Raw genomic sequence first — 18,589 nt, forward strand, 5'->3', positions numbered from 1 at the left:
ACTCTACCTGGCAACCGAGCAGCATCGTCTGCTTTACCAATGACTTCCTTTATTGTGGTCAGAGTTGTTTCAATGTGCTTTTTTAGCTTTGGTGTTCCGTTACACAGCAGAGTCAAACTTGGAGTCAAACCTATCAGCCAAGGTCTGGAGGCTTGGCAACCTGACGGGAATGTTATCAGCCACTGGGCCAAACACAACACGGGTGAAAAGTGCAGGAGATGTGGTTTAACACAACTCCTTCCTTGCCGTCTTTTGGACTTGCTTAGCAAATGACAAGAAGTCAAAAAATAGTCACTCGTCATATTCTGGTCACCAGGCCTCAGTAACAACATAAACATTGATGAGACACGACGTTAGATTACGTTAGATTACGTTACCATCACACGTGGTCCTTTTTTGGCCTCTTACTTTGTGCTTCTTCATTACATTTACAATAAATTCATTGGAGGCTCGGCTGCACGGCGGTCTAGTGGTTAGCATGCAGACCTCACAGCTAGGAGACCCAAATTCAATTTGAATTTCAATGCGTGGCTTTTCTCCGGGTACTCCGGTTTCCTCCCACATTCCAAAAACATGCTAGGTTAATTGGCCACTCCAAATTGTCCATAGGTATGAATGTGAGTGTGAATGGTTGTTTGTCTATATGTGCCCTGGGATTGGCTGGCCACCAGTCCAGGGTGGACCCCGCCTCTCGCCCCAAGACAGCTGGGATAGGCTCCAGCACCCCTGCCACCCTCGTGAGGATAAGCGGTAGAAAATGAATAATTGAAGGCTAGTTAGCTTGCTAGCATGCTATGCTTAAAGTTGTGGTCGTCTTTTGTGTCCCTGCAGTGGTCTTGTAGCCTGAGCGTTAGCAATGTGGTGTAAACAAAGAAAAAATGTGACTATAGGGGTGTTATATCATGTCTTCGGAGCTCTAATAATGGTAAAAAAATGTACTTAGAATGTCAAACAAGTTGTCTATGCTCGAACTACTAAATGATTACATTGATTAACTTCTTGTGGTCGGGACTGGAACCAATCATATTGGATAAACAAGAGACAACTGTATTGTTTACTTCTGAGCTGTTGTTTACAGTGTTTGCTATAGAGGGCTATGTGGGCTAACGTATATAGAGGGCTATGACATTCTGCTAGCTTTTAGGAAGTCATTCCGTAGAAGAAGACAACTAGAAGACAACTAATTTCTGTTATTATGTCTACTACTTGAACCAGTCATGATGTGCTATATATATCACTATATTGACACTTACTATGGTACCCATTATGGCATTGGATGCTCATATCACCCAGTACTTTGCTATGGGACAAAATTAAAATAAATAAATAAAAACTTAAACTATATTAGGAAAGCAGGAAGTGAACAAATGTAACAGTTAGTGATTGTAAAAGTACCAGATGGAGGGGTAGGATTTAATAAGATTTGTGGAACTGGGAACTGATTATGGGATGCACTCAATTGGAATCTGATGCATGTTCAAATGAAATTAAACCATTACCATTACCATTACCATTACCATATTGGGTAATACAAGCGTAACATTGACTACAGGGATGTCTCGAGGGTTCTATTAATGTTAAAAAAAAACATATTTAGAAGGTCATAAACAGGTTTTCTTTGCTCTAAGGATGAAAATATTGCATTTTGCAGGACAGGGGACCCTAATTGTGGTCATGTTGCTGTCTCTCTGTGTGTAAAAGAGGCTGTTGAGTGTCAAGGTACCTTTTGAGCCAGTCATTGGCCAGTCTACATCACATCAGTCCAAGTAGAGTGGTAGGATGTGGAAAGGAAGGAAGGTGTTGACCAAGAAAAAGCGATATTCCCAAATCACGAGACGACGTAGCTCGTGCATATCGCTCATGTGGTATGCTTGCAAGTCAGGAGGAAGATGTCTGCCCGTGATAAACCAAGGAAAAATGTCAGGAGTGACGCCCGGCCAAATGTGCTGGTGACCCAGCTGGCCCTAACAATCGGGGGAAGAGGCCATTGTGCTGCGAGGCAGGAAGCCAACACGACCGTACGCCAGGCGGCTCGGCTATCATGGCCGAGCCACGGAGAAGCGGTGGCGTGTAGATTCCATCCAGGTGTTTCCACACCTCACCGGCTGACCTCCTGTGACCTTTGTACTCGTGTCTGCCGTGGGACCTTGGAGTGACGTCACACGAGATTGTTGCCTCCAGGTTTTGTTGGCTGCACAATGACTCTATTTTCTACATTTACTTGATTGCTGTCTCGGCTTCAGCGCTGCGAGCCAAAGGAAGGATCACGATGTTTGGCTCGTTGGCACACAAACGATAAAACGGAATGGAAAGTCGATAATTGGAAGGGGTGGTTTATTTCCGTCTTTTAAATGCTAGCTTTACACGGACAACACAAGTCAAACTGGGTTACCTTCATTGAAGACCTGATTGTTGCCAAAGACACCATGTGGCGGCGAGATCAACACAGCCACCACCTGCGTGTTTTGCCATGAGTTATTTCTCGTTTCCCGCCTCTTCTCTGCTTTTGTTTTGATGACAGCTGCCAAAGAACGTTACAAGTACCAACATTTGACTCATGTCAAAACATGAAGGTGGTGTCGGTGTTGATCCCGCTGCCACGTTGCATCTTTGGGAACAGTCGAATCTGCAATGAAGGCAAAGTAAATGTATTCCCTCAATTTGTCATTCATGTGTACTTAGAATATTACATGTATGTAAAACTATTTAGCATAACTGTGTTTGTTAGCAAAGAACGATAGATTGATAGATCGATAGATCGATAGAGCGATAGATTGATAGATTGATAGATCGATAGATTGATAGATCGATAGATAGACTTCCTTTATTGTCATTGCACAATAACACTGCAGTGAAATTGCCAACAAAATGTTGTTGCCTGGCTCCCGTATAATAATAACAATAATAATAATAACAATAATAATAATAACAATAATAATAATAATGACATCATAGAGGGGCGACCTAGCTGACTTCCGCTTCCTGTTTCTACGTAGCATCAAGCTAGTAGCATGTTGTACACAAAATTTAGGCGTGAAGTTTTAAGGGTAACCAAAAAATACAGAGGTTCCACCCGAGTTCAAATGCACCTACTGCCACCTTGTGGGCAAGGTACTAAGAGTACAGTGTACTAAGAGTACAGAGTACCAAGAGTACAGCGTGCTAAGAGTAAAAAGTAACACTCCCAACAAAAAGTACAGCAAAAGTAGGTCAAATTTGTTCCCAACTATCAGAAAGTCATCCAGTCATTGGCCGATCGGCCGCTGGTTTTTTCTCCTGCACAACAAAGACTAGTTTTAAAGTGATCGGACCAAAAACTGCGCCAGTTTTTGCTTCCCTTCCCTTGGTGCGGCGAGTGTGGTTGGAGTTTATCTGAGTCTAGCAGGCCACATGTGACTTTTATGGGGAACATCCTGAGCCAGCCCAGCATTGTGACGAGCAAGTAGATTATCCACACAAACAGGAACAGGAAGGAGGGTGGAGTTTTTGTACTGGCCCGTCGGACCTTGCATATTTTGGCTACTGTTAACCCTTTGCTTACTGGAACTACACATACTGTATACTTATTGTAAGAATATGGACTGAATGTCCACAGCTAGAACCCACGTGATCACAACAACGGCTTGTGATGGGCTGATATTCCTCACCGAAGGACGTGAGGAATATCAGGTTTAAATGCTAGATTGATGCCGAGTCATTGCTCTTTGTTTGAGTCTTCCACACGACAAAATAAGTCCTAAAAGTATGTACGATTTATGGCGATATCAGGTATGGACCTGTAGTCAAGGCTGCAATATCGATATGGTATCGGAAGTGAAAGATTGTATCAGGACAGCCCTGATTGGAAGTCTATAAGACACCGCTGAGCCACGTTTACATGAGGAGTTTTACTCTTGCCCAATGGAATCTTTACGAATGACTTTTCCGAAAACAATGGTATACATGGAAAGGAATATTCCGATCTCTTGTCTCCATGCGCCGCTATAATCAACCAGAATAGTCAATGGGGCATGCCCAGTAAAACGTCAACACCAACATCACGTGATACCAATGCTTGCCAACCGCCAATAAACAACAGAAGAAGAAGAAGAACGCAGTCTGACAACTTTCCGATTGAGTGGGTACAAGATACCTCAATCGGATTGGGGAAAGGAATATTCCACCCCTGGGAATCCCATTATATGTTCATTGGGATTGGCACTTTTCTTTGGGAATGAGGTGTATACAAATGTTACATTCTTTCCTTTTGGATGCAATTGGAATGTTTGGGTCCATGTATCCGTGGCTAATGTCACCACTGTTTTATGAAGGAGTACATTTGGGAAAAGCCACTGACGTATAAGTGGAAAATCCCTATTTAACATATGTGACCTTTACTCCACGTCTTTCTGATTAATGAAAAGAAAGAAGTCCCAATTCCTCATCCCTTCCTTTTATAGCCAAGCTGGCCCTGGTCACCATCGCTGTTGTCTGGCGCCCCCCCCATGCTCATTTATCTCCATAACGGACGCCATGCGTCCTGTCCTCCCTCGCTTCCACTGTTTTCTCCGTCATGTGCCTGGTTGCTGGTCTACGGGTCAGCAAGTTTGGTCCCAGGCTGAAAGATCCAAAGTGTAGATGATGAACTGCTCGGTTCAAAGGGTGTTCACGTAATGAACGGATCTGTTGACGAGCCGCTGTTTGATTTATACGGAGGTGCAGATGGTACGACTCAGCGCTCACCGAGCGTTCGTGTGCACGCCTCCACCTTCCCGTTTCCATAGCGGCTGTGCTGGAACTGGATATTCCGAGTTATCTCATGTCATGGGAGGAATGTTAACCCGGTTACAGGCAAGCTTTGTCATCACGTGACCGCCTCCAATTCCTCCTCCTCCTCCTCATTCATCCGTCCATTTTTCATAGAGAAGATGTTTGATGGTTGATGTGTTTGATAATTCATTTGAGGTTGGGGACCAAACAAATATGCACATTAGCACTCAATAACGTCATCACATCATACCAAATATGAGAGAAAGACAGGATAGTAGTTTATCTGTGCAGCTAAACGGTGCGTTCAAGGACCATTGAACAAAGCGGGACGGCTTGCTGATAAACATGTAGGATTTCTAACTATATACATTTTGGAATGAAATAATGGCCCATAGTCCACCCTCGGCCATCTCTGTGTGGAGTTTGCATGTTCTCCCCGTGCATGCGTGGCTTTTCTCCGGGTACTCCGGTTTCCTCCCACATTCCAAAAACATGCTAGGTTAATTAGCCACTCCAAATTGTCCATAGGTATGAATGTGAGTGTGAATGGTTGTTTGTCTATATGTGCCCTGGGATTGGCTGGCCACCAGTCCAGGGTGGATCGTCTTGCCTGAAGACAGCTGGGATAGGCTCCAGCACCCCCGCGACCCTCATGAGGATAAGCGGTTGAAAATGAATGAATGAATGAATGAATGAATGAATGAATGTCCCACAGTTCCTAAATGTTATTTCTTTTATTTTTGATCACCGCGCCTGAAAGTTTAGCAGCATACGTACGCCATCACTTGTTCATAAAGTTGTAGGATGGTGACGGTTTGACCCTGGAACAGATGGAAGGGCATATGAAAGCCAAACAAATCCAAGGTTGAAGTGACTAAGAAATGACAGATGAAGCGTATTTTCTCTATTCTCAGGCGTCTCCCATTTTGTCAATTTGATCGTTCCGTTTGCTTGTCACTCATCATCTCATTGTGGGATCAAACAGTGGGAACTTTCACCATAACACCGCCTGACAGGTCGACATGTGAGCACGGAGGTCCAGAATAGAACGGGGGACTAATCTCATCTCCATTTAGTGGCAGGAAGCACAGATTAGGAGTGTGGCCCACTGGGAAATGAAGTCCAGTCTGTGGGGGGGGGGGGACGGAAGGGAAGGTCCAGCTGTGTCAGGCCAGGCTTTGTGTTTCCACTGGAGCGTTGCCAGGGAAGCGCGGCGGGGGAGTTAGCGGTGCTTTCAGGTCCTGGTCCAAATTATGACCTGTTCTTTGAAACTTCCTTTTCACTCCCTGACCCCCCCATCCCCCCTCCCCCCATACCACCTTAGTTTTAGAAGTCTTGGCAAAACATGTGCCAAAATTGAAGGAAATAGCAGCTGATTGTCACAAGTGATTGATGCTTACGGTGCCCCGCCCACTTTCCACATGACAATCATGAATATTCGGCGACATTTAGCTCCAAACAAAAAGTCAGCAGTCAATGAGTCGATAAGTCGATGATGACGACAGGGAATTTTGTCTATGCCGCTTTGTCAAGCTTGAGCGGGAGGGGAAGGACACACAGTTGCAGATATCTGCTGGAGAAGAGCATAAAGAGCATAGCCGCATAAAGGGGGAGGGAAGAGAGCTTATGTTGTGTTGCCAACAGCGAATCTATACTGCTATACAAGCTGTACACTGACTACTCTAAAGTATATCCAAGTTGACTATCTCTAGTGTTGTCCTTGAGCGGCCATATTGGAATAAAAATGGCCGATAAAATGAAATTGAGTGAGATGTGTGACCTCGTTTGCTTCATAGAAAATCACATCAACTCTTTTCCCATTTCCTGATGTTTTTCCGATTGTGCGGATGTGTTGTTCTGAGCCGATGTTCCAGATTGTGACAGGAAGCTGCCACAGGACGCTGGAATAAAGCAATGCTGGGGGAAAAAAGACATGAACAACTTTCTAGCCAGCACTAACATTTTCCTGATCGCCATAACGAAGGCCTTTGGGATGAAGATACGCATCGGCTGGGAAAACAAAAATCCCACACAAACAGTTTGGGTTGGTCAGTTAGCTTGTTAGCTTTTGCTGGAATCCTATTGACTGATGAGTGGGGACGTCCGATAGTTGCTGGTCCACGGTGCTACCCCACTTTGACAGAAAATGACAAGACACGTTGGTCAATATGTGATGTTACACATATCAGCATCGGTTGATATCGGAAGTGGAATTTGTGAGTTTGACAATATCGACATTTGGGTTATCAGCAAAAAGCCGATATCGGACATTTGACATACTCCCCGCTGGTTTAGCGTGAACAAATCAGTAAAGCATTTCCGCCGTTCAATCAGTGAGCAAGGACGGCTGCCAGGCGAGGAAACGGGAGGATCTCACGCCCACGCTGACGTACTACACGGAACCGCGTTCCCATCACAGATGCGCCGCGTCACGGCTCTCCTCCCTGAAAGCCGCCGCTTGTTTTCAAGAACAGCGGCTTTGCTCTTGATGCCCCATCATTAGTGTAAAACATGGCAGCTGTTGTCCTGGCGTGAACAGACCCGCTTTGGGAAATGAAAACGCACACGGACAAAGAGCCATGAATGAAGATGATGACGGAATGATACTGTGTTCACAATGTGAATAGACTAATAGTAATGCTGGTACGTGTCCTTTCTGCTGTTAGCAAACAGCATGATTTTAGTTTTATTTAGGTTCAAGGACCATCTATTACCATCAAAGCATCTTTTTAGTGGGACCATTTCTTCTCTGACCTTTCTCATGATTTCATCTGTACTCCGTCCACAACAAAAAGCATCCGCAAATAATACCAGCTTTATAATAGTCTAAAACAAAATGGTGTCGGGTGACCATATTCAAGCATATGAGTGGCGACAACCAGCACTGGCATAAAAACAGGAGTTCAGAACATTCATAGGGGGACATTTTTTTAATGAAGTCTAGAAGGCTAGATTGACGTTAGATTGACATTTGTGTATTTCTTTATGTTGGTGGTACTTTTGTTAGGACTAAATGAACTTATGGGGCTAAAGAGTATTTAGTACGACGTTAGATTGACATTTGTGTATTTCTTTATGTTGGTGGTACTTTTGTTAGGGCTAAATGAACTTATGGGGCTAAAGAGTATTTAGTACGACGTTAGATTGACATTTGTGTATTTCTTTATGTTGGTGGTACTTTTGTTAGGGCTAAATGAACTTATGGGGCTAAAGAGTATTTAGTACGACGTTAGATTGACATTTGTGTATTTCTTTATGTTGGTGGTACTTTTGTTAGGGCTAAATGAACTTATGGGGCTAAAGAGTATTTAGTACGACGTTAGATTGACATTTGTGTATTTCTTTATGTTGGTGGTACTTTTGTTAGGGCTAAATGAACTTATGGGGCTAAAGAGTATTTAGTACGACGTTAGATTGACATTTGTGTATTTCTTTATGTTGGTGGTACTTTTGTTAGGACTAAATGAACTTATGGGGCTAAAGAGTATTTAGTACGACGTTAGATTGACATTTGTGTATTTCTTTATTTTGGTGGTACTTTTGTTAGGGCTAAATGAACTTATGGGGCTAAAGAGTATTTAGTACCACGTTAGATTGACATTTGTGTATTTCTTTATGTTGGTGGTACTTTTGTTAGGGCTAAATGAACTTATGGGGCTAAAGAGTATTTAGTACGACGTTAGATTGACATTTGTGTATTTCTTTATTTTGGTGGTACTTTTGTTAGGGCTAAATGAACTTATTTTAACTTAATTATGTTGACTATTAACTTAATTTAATATAGCCGGCTGGATCGACAACCCCCCCCCCCCCCCCCCAGACCTTTTTTTTGTTAGATTACAGCTTTTTCCTCTGCATATTTTGCCTTTATTCTTGTAAAATGACTGCAGATTTGAGTTTTTCTGCTGCTGCTGTTTTATAATGACATGATATTTTTAGGATGTGCCATAAAAAGAATGGCAAATAAAAAGAAACATCCTAGGGTCAAAGATTTGAGTTTTTCTGCTGCTGCTGTTTTATAATGACATGATATTTTTAGGATGTGCCATAAAAAGAATGGCAAATAAAAAGAAACATCCTAGGGTCACAAATGGCCCCTGTGCAGCACTTTGGACACCCCTGGTCTAATGATTAGAAAACTTTGATGAACTGTGAATTATGCATGCTAGTTTGTCTGCTAAGCATTATAACTCCAACCCAGAGGGGGCGCCACTTATGTCATTTACAATCACTGCTAATGCAGCTTGAAGCTGTTGGAAAAAAGCATAAAGATGATGATCCTGCGTCTTAAGCCGTGTTTCCACGAAGCGGTACAGTCGGAGTCAGGTTGGTCCGGATGGAGTAAACAGGATACTGCTTTTGTTTGTTAGTTGAATCCAGTCTTCTGCTATTTTTGGGAACGGACGCTACGTTGTGCTCCGTCAGGAGCTAAAGTCCTCTATGCGGAAATGACCTAGTCCATTGTTTGATTTTGTTGTCTCAAGGTGGGAAAGGGGTCAGGTAGGGACTGTCCTGCATCCACATTGGGGTGAGGTGATTTCCTGTCTTTAGCCAACGTTCGGAATCGGATGCTGGGTCCTTTATCCGCCTCCCAATTAGGACTACACAGCCAACAAAGACGATCCGGACGACCAGTATCGTGTGTGGAAAAGATGAAAGCCAATGAAACCCTCAGACGTTAACACAGAAATGCAGTCTTGGAGATTCCGTCTGGGCGATGAAGAGGCTCTTTTAGTTGGAGTGACTAGTGGGACGAGTGGGACGAGTGGGACTAGTGGGACTAGTGGGACTAGTGGGAGCGTTGAAGGACGATAGTAAAAGAAGGCCTTTGTGTGTGCGAGGGTCTCAATGTCGTCCTTTGTCAGCAGAGGGGGGATTATTCTGATTCCTTAGCCACCACCGTGGGCACACATTGGCCACTTTCTACCAAGGAATGGAAGACAGTTGGCGCCCTGTGGTATTAGCGTGTGGGTGGAAGATGTGGGACATGAACACATAGGATGGACTCCAAACCGCATAAGCCAATTTCAGCTCAGTCACCATTTAACATGGTGACTTTAACCATTTAACATGGTGACTTTAACCATTTTAACCGTTTAACATGGTGACTTTAACCATTTAACATGGTGACTTTAACCATTTTAACCATTTAACATGGTGACTTTAACCATTTTAACCGTTTAACATGGTGACTTTAACCATTTTAAACATTTAACAGGTGCTGACTTTAACCATTTTAACCATTTAACATGGTGACTTTAACCATTTTAACCATTTAACATGGTGACTTTAACCATTTTAACCGTTTAACAGGTGCTGACTTTAACCATTTTAACCATTTAACATGGTGACTTTAACCATTTTAACCATTTAACATGGTGATTTTAACCATTTTAACCATTTAACATGGTGACTTTAACCATTTTAACCATTTAACATGGTGACTTTAACCATTTTAACCATTTAACATGGTGACTTTAACCATTTAACCATTTAACATGGTGACTTTAACCATTTTAACCATTTAACATGGTGACTTTAACCATTTTAACCGTTTAACATGGTGACTTTAACCATTTTAACCATTTAACATGGTGACTTTAACCATTTTAACCATTTAACATGGTGACTTTAACCATTTTAACCGTTTAACATGGTGACTTTAACCATTTTAAACATTTAACAGGTGCTGACTTTAACCATTTTAACCATTTAACATGGTGACTTTAACCATTTTAACCATTTAACATGGTGACTTTAACCATTTTAACCGTTTAACAGGTGCTGACTTTAACCATTTTAACCATTTAACATGGTGACTTTAACCATTTTAACCATTTAACATGGTGACTTTAACCATTTTAACCATTTAACATGGTGACTTTAACCATTTTAACCATTTAACATGGTGACTTTAACCATTTTAACCATTTAACATGGTGACTTTAACCATTTTAACCATTTAACCATTGTTTCAATGGTCATTGAAACATATAAAGGTTGACAAGGGTTTTTTTTTTGGAAAGTGCAACTTGAAACTATTTTATTTTTCGTCAGGCTGCCAAAACGGTGGTAATTAATTTCTCCAATTAACACAAGCTTGTGCTGCTCGCTAGTCAAACAGTAGCTCTTTTTAAGTTGTCCCATAATGCATTGCGTCTCAGCAACACATTCAATAGGGTGCTGCAATGACGTCAGCCTCCCTTTGGAGTCTCTCCCTCTAGTGGACAGAGGCGGCACATTGCAGCGTCATCATTCCATTTTCTATGCTGCTCGTCCTCCAATGAAATGCTTAGCTCAGATGAAATGCATGATGGGAACATTTCAATATATTTAATTTCAACCCTCTATTGGTACATGTTTGTATATTTATTACGTATACCTTTGAAGCTATGTAAGACGATATCCATTTACAGTGGTAGACTTGACTACATCACATGATAATTATACTTCCTGTCGCTCACTCAACGTGTTTCCATGGGAACAAAAAGCATCCCGTTACCAATACATGTATCGGTACAGCCCGCCCTTCAACAAACACAACAGGCTGGTAGAAGCGTGTGTCTGGGGTGAAACTTTACACCGATGGCCTTCCTTGTTCCACGGGTGCAAATCCGGTTCCATCTTTGATACTCCGTTTGAAGTTGGAACCTGTCATTCCAGCAACCCAGTAAAAGGGCGCTATCAAATGCTCCGTTTTCCCTGTTTTGGTATCTGCTCCCTGCGGCTAATAGCTACATGTGGTATGTTTGTGTCCGCAGGGCGGGAAGAAGCACAGCGGTCCCTGTGGAGGAAGAGACTGCAGCAGCGGCGGCTGCAAATGTTTTCCAGAGAAGGGTGCCAGGGTAAGTCCCCGACTCTTCTCCATAGCTTGATAAATAAACCTCTCCGTCGTCATACCGGGACCGCCATATATGGCCGTCATCATGCAGCAAATGTCTGCAGAGGTTGGCAAAGGTGCAGCAGTCAGGCTCAGCCTTAACTACCCCCAGCAGTCAGGCTCAGCCTTAACTACCCCCAGCAGTCAGGCTCAGCCTTAACTACCCCCAGCAGTCAGGCTCAGCCTTAACTACCCCCAGCAGTCAGGCTCAGCCTTAACTACCCCCAGCAGTCAGGCTCAGCCTTAACTACCCCCAGCAGTCAGGCTCAGCCTTAACTACCCCCAGCAGTCAGGCTCAGCCTTAACTACCCCCAGCAGTCAGGCTCAGCCTTAACTACCCTCAGCAGTCAGACTCAGCCTTAACTACCCCCAGCAGTCAGGCTCAGCCTTAACTACCCCCAGCAGTCAGGCTCAGCCTTAACTACCCCCAGCAGTCAGGCTCAGCCTTAACTACCCCCAGCAGTCAGGCTCAGCCTTAACTACCCCCAGCAGTCAGGCTCAGCCTTAACTACCCCCAGCAGTCAGGCTCAGCCTTAACTACCCCCAGCAGTCAGGCTCAGCCTTAACTACCCCAACGCCTCAGCAACGCCTCAGCAACGCCTCAGCAACGCCTCAGCAACGCCTCAGCAACGCCTCAGCAACGCCTCAGTTTCCATAGCAACTGTCGCACATTCGAGCTCAAATTTCCACCATTAGCCATGTTTACATGAGGAGTTTTTCTCTTTTCGAATGGAATCTTTCCGAATGACCTTTCCGAAAACAATTGTATACATGGAAAGGAATATTCCAATCTCTTGTCTCCATGGGCCGCTATAATCAACCAGAATAGTCAATGGGGCATGCCCAGTAAAACGTAAACACCAACATCACGTGATACCAACTTCCTGGAGTTTTTCTTTCACTTGTTGGAATAACTCCGTATTGCCTGAAATAACCCAAATGGAATAGGAATATTTGGTTCCATGTATACGTGGCTAATGTGTCTCATCCTCAAGCATCACAAGGATGCAGAAGATGAGGTGGACTTTCAGTCATCCAGGAGACCCGTGACGTAGAAATACAGCACTTTTGTAGCCGCTAAAGCCGTGGAATTGGAACCGTTAATCACCGTAGAAGCAGAAGGTGAAATGTGGAAGTGGTGTGTAGCCTGTGGGAGAGCCGCTAAGGAAAAGCAATGAAAGACGGATACAAGTGTGAGGAACCCGATGCGAGGGTTTAAAGCCGTCCAGTCAGACATAGACTAAACACGCTGGGACCATCATCCCCCAACCAATGACGACAGGCAGCCCTCCTCGGAAACACGTGTGTCCATATTGGTACATGACTTCCACGTCCTGTCCTGAAAATGGGACAAGCAACGCCTACTATTTGGATCTCCGTCTGTTCTGCAGTATGAGAAAACAAAATTGCTCCACAGAACCCCTTAGGAACCTGTCAGCAAGATTGGGAAGAACGTCTGGGCAAATCAGCCGTTCATTGCTTCCGGATCACCGTGATAAGTGAATTCCCATGAAGTAGGATTCCTTGTTTAGAAACGGGTGCGTTTTCATAGTTAGACCATAGAAAACCCGTCTAGCACCCTTCTGGTCTTCTGGTCATGAACTAAGACCCCTATAGTCAACCTTACTATTGGCCGCTGGAGTTGGCTTAGTAAAGAAGACATTTAAGACAGAAATATTTTATGTATGTAATATTGTATGTTAGTTACTAAATTCCATCATCAAAGCTGACACACTTCCGATACACGATTGTGGTAGCGGATTAAAAACACAATGCTGCCTTGCTCAATGTCATGAATCCATTCCAGGAGGTCCAACTCTCACCAAAGCAAATTTCCCCCTGGAAAAAAATCTTTGGCATGTTCTAAGATAGAACCGTAAAGAAACGCTAAACAAGCCAACGCTTCCGGGGGCGGACGCCACCCAGGTACCACTCTAGTCGGAAAATACTACAAAGGAGAACTTTACACTCCAGGTTCTTACATCGTCATGTGACCCAAAGGTGCTCCTACCCAGACTGAGACCTACACAAGAGCTGTCCGCGGTGAAGCTACACCGATGATTGACTTTACAGTAGCGCTGCCCTTTGACCCCAGCCCACCGAGGAGGATACAGGAAAAGTCCATAAAAAGGCGAAGCGAGGCTCGGAGAAGGAGGAAGTTCCACATTCCACATCTGAGCAATGTGCGACGAGACGGTCAACAGATTAGCTTTATCTTCCTCATCCTCGCTATCTGCGTCAAAAGGATTTCCATCACGCAGTAAAAACGCGATAACGACGTGCCGAGCGTGAGAAGAGCATCACAAGGAGGAAGTGTAGCCCCGCCCACAAGCGCTTTATGTTCGTATAATAAGATAAGATAATAAGATAAGATAAGATATGCCTTTATTCGTCCCTCAGTGGGGAAACTTGTATTGCACAGCGGCAAGAGTACAGAATCAGTTAGTACAGCAGTACAAAGTACAAAATACACAATATAAAAAATAAACAATATAAACAACCCAAGTATTACCAAATCAACAATTTTACCAGGAGTTATATCCAATTATGTAGAAACAATGAAAACATTGACTGTAGCTTCCTTTTCCCTAAAGGAACATGCTCTCCAAGTACAAGATGTTTCCTTGCAGATGTGTTGACGCTCGTCTTACTTCTCCTTCCTCCCGGCCGCCCGATTTGGCCAAGTCTTTACTCAGCTGCAGTGCTGCTGGATGACGCTCATTGAGACGCCATCCTAGCATGTGCTAGCAGGGACTAAGAGTGATACAAAGGGGGCCTTAGTGGGAACCAAATACGCTAGCCTCGTAAATCTAGTCCTGCATCCCAAGCCCCACCACCCACACCCCTGGCAGAAATGGGAGGAATGCTGAAAAACATCTCCTCCATAAATCATTCCTCTGCATCATTGATGATTGGGTTGTGAAGACCGTAGTGTACAACTAATATAAATATATATTTTCCCCAAACTACTATTGGAACACGTAACATAATTCCATTGTTGGTTGTTTTATTTTACATAATTGTGTGTATTTTTATTTAATAGTATTTCATATCCTTGGGCAATAATTCAATTCAGTCAAGTTTCATGTCCTTTTCTATGAAATATACATCAAAAATATGAATTATATTGTGGATATGACTTAACTCCATTGTGTTTATTGAAAAAACAACCAAACTACACGATGTGAATCGAGACTCACACCTAGCATTTGATTAGGAACAACACACCGTGGCAAAAGGTGTGACGTTTAGCTGCATGCTGTGAATGGGAAACGGTAGCACCATCTGGTGGACAAATGTAAAAATGACACGTTGAAAACCTTTTGTCCGCATGAAGGATTGCATTAGTTTTAGAAAGATACATTCATTCATTCATCCTCACAAGGGGGTGCTGGAGCCTATCCCAGCTGTCTTCAGGTGAGAGGCGGGGTCCATCCTGGACTGGTGGCCAGCCAATCACAGGGCACATATAGACAAACAACCATTCACACTCACAATTTGGAGTGGCCAATTAACCTAGCATGTTTTTGACAGAGATGGCCGAAGGTGGCATTGAACTCGGGTCTCCTCGCTGTGAGGTCTGGGCACTAACCACTCAACCACCGTGCAGCCCGTTAAAGATACATGTGGGATGAACTTTGGAATGGTTTGCAACGGTACAAACTTCAGTTTTTCACGATTCTAAAAATGAAAATGAAAATTAAAAAATGAATATCCTCTGATAAATGACACCGATATTTCTGCAGAAAATATAAAGCAGAACAGAGCTCAACATGTGGCCTGGATCTCCAAAGGAAGCTCACAAGGCCGCTGTTGAGGTGTCATCAGCTCAGTCAATACAGACCAGAAGGGTCCGAGGAGAAGAAAAGGCAACCTCTGTCCTCACCCAGAAAGCATTTGTAGCACATCAATGGCGTCTTTTGTTCTGCCTTTTTGGACCATCTTCATCCATTCAACCATCACAGGCTCTCAAATGCCTTCAGACGTAACCCAGACCAGGCGACTTGGACAACAGTCGTGTCTGTTTGAGGCCATCTTGGTGGTGTTTGGGTATCAGTGGTGTAGACGTTATGCGGATGTCGGGGAGGGGGGACATTACCCGTCAGCTGATATTGGGACAGGAAATGACACATTTCTCAGGAAGGAGAGTACAATGACAATCCAGTGATCTGTTTTTGGTTCTATAGATGGCTTCTGTTTGGGTGGGAAAAAGATCACCCGGGTTTTGGTTTTTGTTTGTTTTTTTTGGGGGGGGTGTGCAAATAGTGGGATGGGGATGATTGCCAACCGTGGCTAAAAATGGCTGACATTTCCATTCTGTTCTACATTGTGGTTCCATTGCCCGGGACCAGTGGCCCCACGTGGAATGTTTAGTTCAAGGACTTTAGAGAGTGTTTTCACCGCAAAGGATGGAAGTCCTTTGTTGTTTTTTGATAGCTTCCCTCTAAAGGATCCCAAGCACTTGGAAAAGCCCTATTTTATAAGCCTCGGGTGCGTAGGATCATGCCAGAACAATCGAAAAGCTTCCAGAGGCATGACGTACATGCTTGGTGAAGAATGCCATTTCTTAAGCAAACAGGAAACTGTGGATGAAGACTAACCCTTGAACTTAAAACTCTGGATCACCTCCCGGATTCCTTCATACTGGAGCATCCGTGGGCTCGATAAGGTAGACGGTGAACCCCTGGGCTCCTTATTAGATCCCCTAAGATTGATGGCAGCGAAGAGAACGACCAACTGTTTGGCAAAGAAGAAAAATGGCGATTAGTTGAGGGGATGGGAAAGTCTGGGAAGTTCACAACCTGTTGCTGTCACTGACACTTTGGATTAGATTGTTAGGCTTGGACCTTCTCCATGTGGAAATTAGACAGAAACGGAGATCTTCTTGTGTGTTACGATGTAGTCGGACTTAAGGAATGACGTTCACCATTGGCAACTTGTGAGCAACAGGTGCAGGATTTTAAGGATGAGATGTTTCGTCCAGTTAGAAGAACACTAACAGACAACGTGTTCTTGAAAGAACTTAGAAGGATTTAGTGCAAAAACGTGGAGCACCGGGTGAGGTTTGAGCGACGCACTAAAAGAATGACATGTTCTGCTGTGTTTCTACTCCACAAACACGACACGGATGAGATGACAACTACATGTATTAGCCGTATTGCTACATGTATTAGCCGTATTACTACATATATCAGCCATATTGCTACATATATTAGCCATATTACTACATATATCAGCCATATTCTTACATATATTAGCCATATTGCTACATATATAAGCCGTATTGCTACATGTATTAGCCATATTACTACATATATCAGCCATATTGCTACATATATTAGCCATATTGCGACATATATTAGCCATATTGCTACATATATTAGCCATATTGCGACATATATTAGCCATATTGCTACATATATTAGCCATATTGCTACATATATTAGCCATATTGCTACATATATTAGCCATATTGCGACATATATTAGCCATATTGCTACATATATTAGCCATATTGCGACATATATTAGCCATATTGCTACATATATCAGCCATATTGCTACATATATTAGCCATATTGCGACATATATTAGCCATATTGCTACATATATTAGCCATATTGCGACATATATTAGCCATATTGCGACATATATTAGCCATATTGCTACATATATTAGCCATATTGCTACATATATAAGCCATATTGCTATATACATATTAGCCATATTGCTACATATATTAGCCATATTGCTACATATATTAGCCATATTGCTACATATATAAGCCATATTGCTATACATATTAGCCATATTGCTACATATATTAGTCATATTGCTACATATATTAGTCATATTGCTACATATATAAGCCATATTGCTACATATATAAGCCATATTGCTATACATATTAGCCATATTGCTACATATATTAGCCATATTGCTACATATATTAGCCATATTGCTACATATATAAGCCATATTGCTATACATATATAAGCCATATTGCTACATATATTAGCCATATTGCTACATATATTAGCCATATTGCTACATATATAAGCCATATTGCTATATACATATTAGCCATATTGCTATATACATATTAGCCATATTGCTATATACATATTAGCCATATTGCTACATATGTTTGCCATGTGACTAAGTGTAACCAAAGTTACAGGCCATGAAAGCAAAACAATATGGGGAATGGTAGAAGAATGAGCCCTTCACATTATTTATGCTACCTTTCATTTAATGGACCCCTAACGGCCCCCAGAACAGATGAGCCTCACTGGCAGCAATAACAAACAAGGATCTGGAGACATTTAGTGCCAGACTCCCTATGACTCATAAAATAAATATCACAAGATCACACCACAAGGAAATTATTCTCCTTATCTATTTTTTTCCCAACTTTCCAGTCTGATCCAATCCATGTTTGGCTCTGAGTCGTGCGCCCAGCTGTGTGTCTAATTCCGAGTGTTAAGATGATAGGTGCTGCTTCTGGAACAACGTGACTACTGTTGGCTAATAACTATAAAAGTAATCTTCACTGGCTAAATGTACCGCAAAAAAGGTCAGTAAGGATCATTCATAATGCCGCCTACAGAGAACATACTAACTCCTTATTTCTACATTCACTAATACTTCAACTCGCTGATATAATAATAATAATATATTATTATTACATATAATAACATTAATATAATAATTATAATAATATTATTATGATTATATCAGCAAGTTTAAGTTTATTATTATCATTAATAATAATAAGTGAGGTTTTTCTAATATAATAATAATAATATTTATTATTATACATTATATATATTATTATTATGCTCTGAGAAGGCAGCATTTCATCTATGTACTGTTTCTAGGACAAAGGTGGGCCGCAGACATTTTTTAGATTTTCAAGTGGGCCCTGAGTTGGTGAAGTTTGGGAAGCCCTGCTCTAAAG

General features: G+C 42.6%; 1 protein-coding gene across 1 annotated transcript in view; it reads left to right on the forward strand.

Annotated features, from left to right (window-relative positions):
- Positions 1-18,589, forward strand: part of col4a2 (collagen, type IV, alpha 2) — a 45,754-nt gene that overhangs the window by 3,275 nt on the left and 23,890 nt on the right. The window contains 1 exon segment of the mRNA XM_078795333.1: positions 11,511-11,594. Coding sequence (XP_078651459.1) covers positions 11,511-11,594 — 84 coding nt within the window.

The sequence above is a fragment of the Doryrhamphus excisus genome, linkage group LG12 (genome assembly GCF_037039965.1).
Source record: "Doryrhamphus excisus strain RoL-2023G ecotype Guam linkage group LG12, RoL_Dexc_Guam_v1.1, whole genome shotgun sequence".
Taxonomy (NCBI): domain Eukaryota; kingdom Metazoa; phylum Chordata; class Actinopteri; order Syngnathiformes; family Syngnathidae; genus Doryrhamphus; species Doryrhamphus excisus.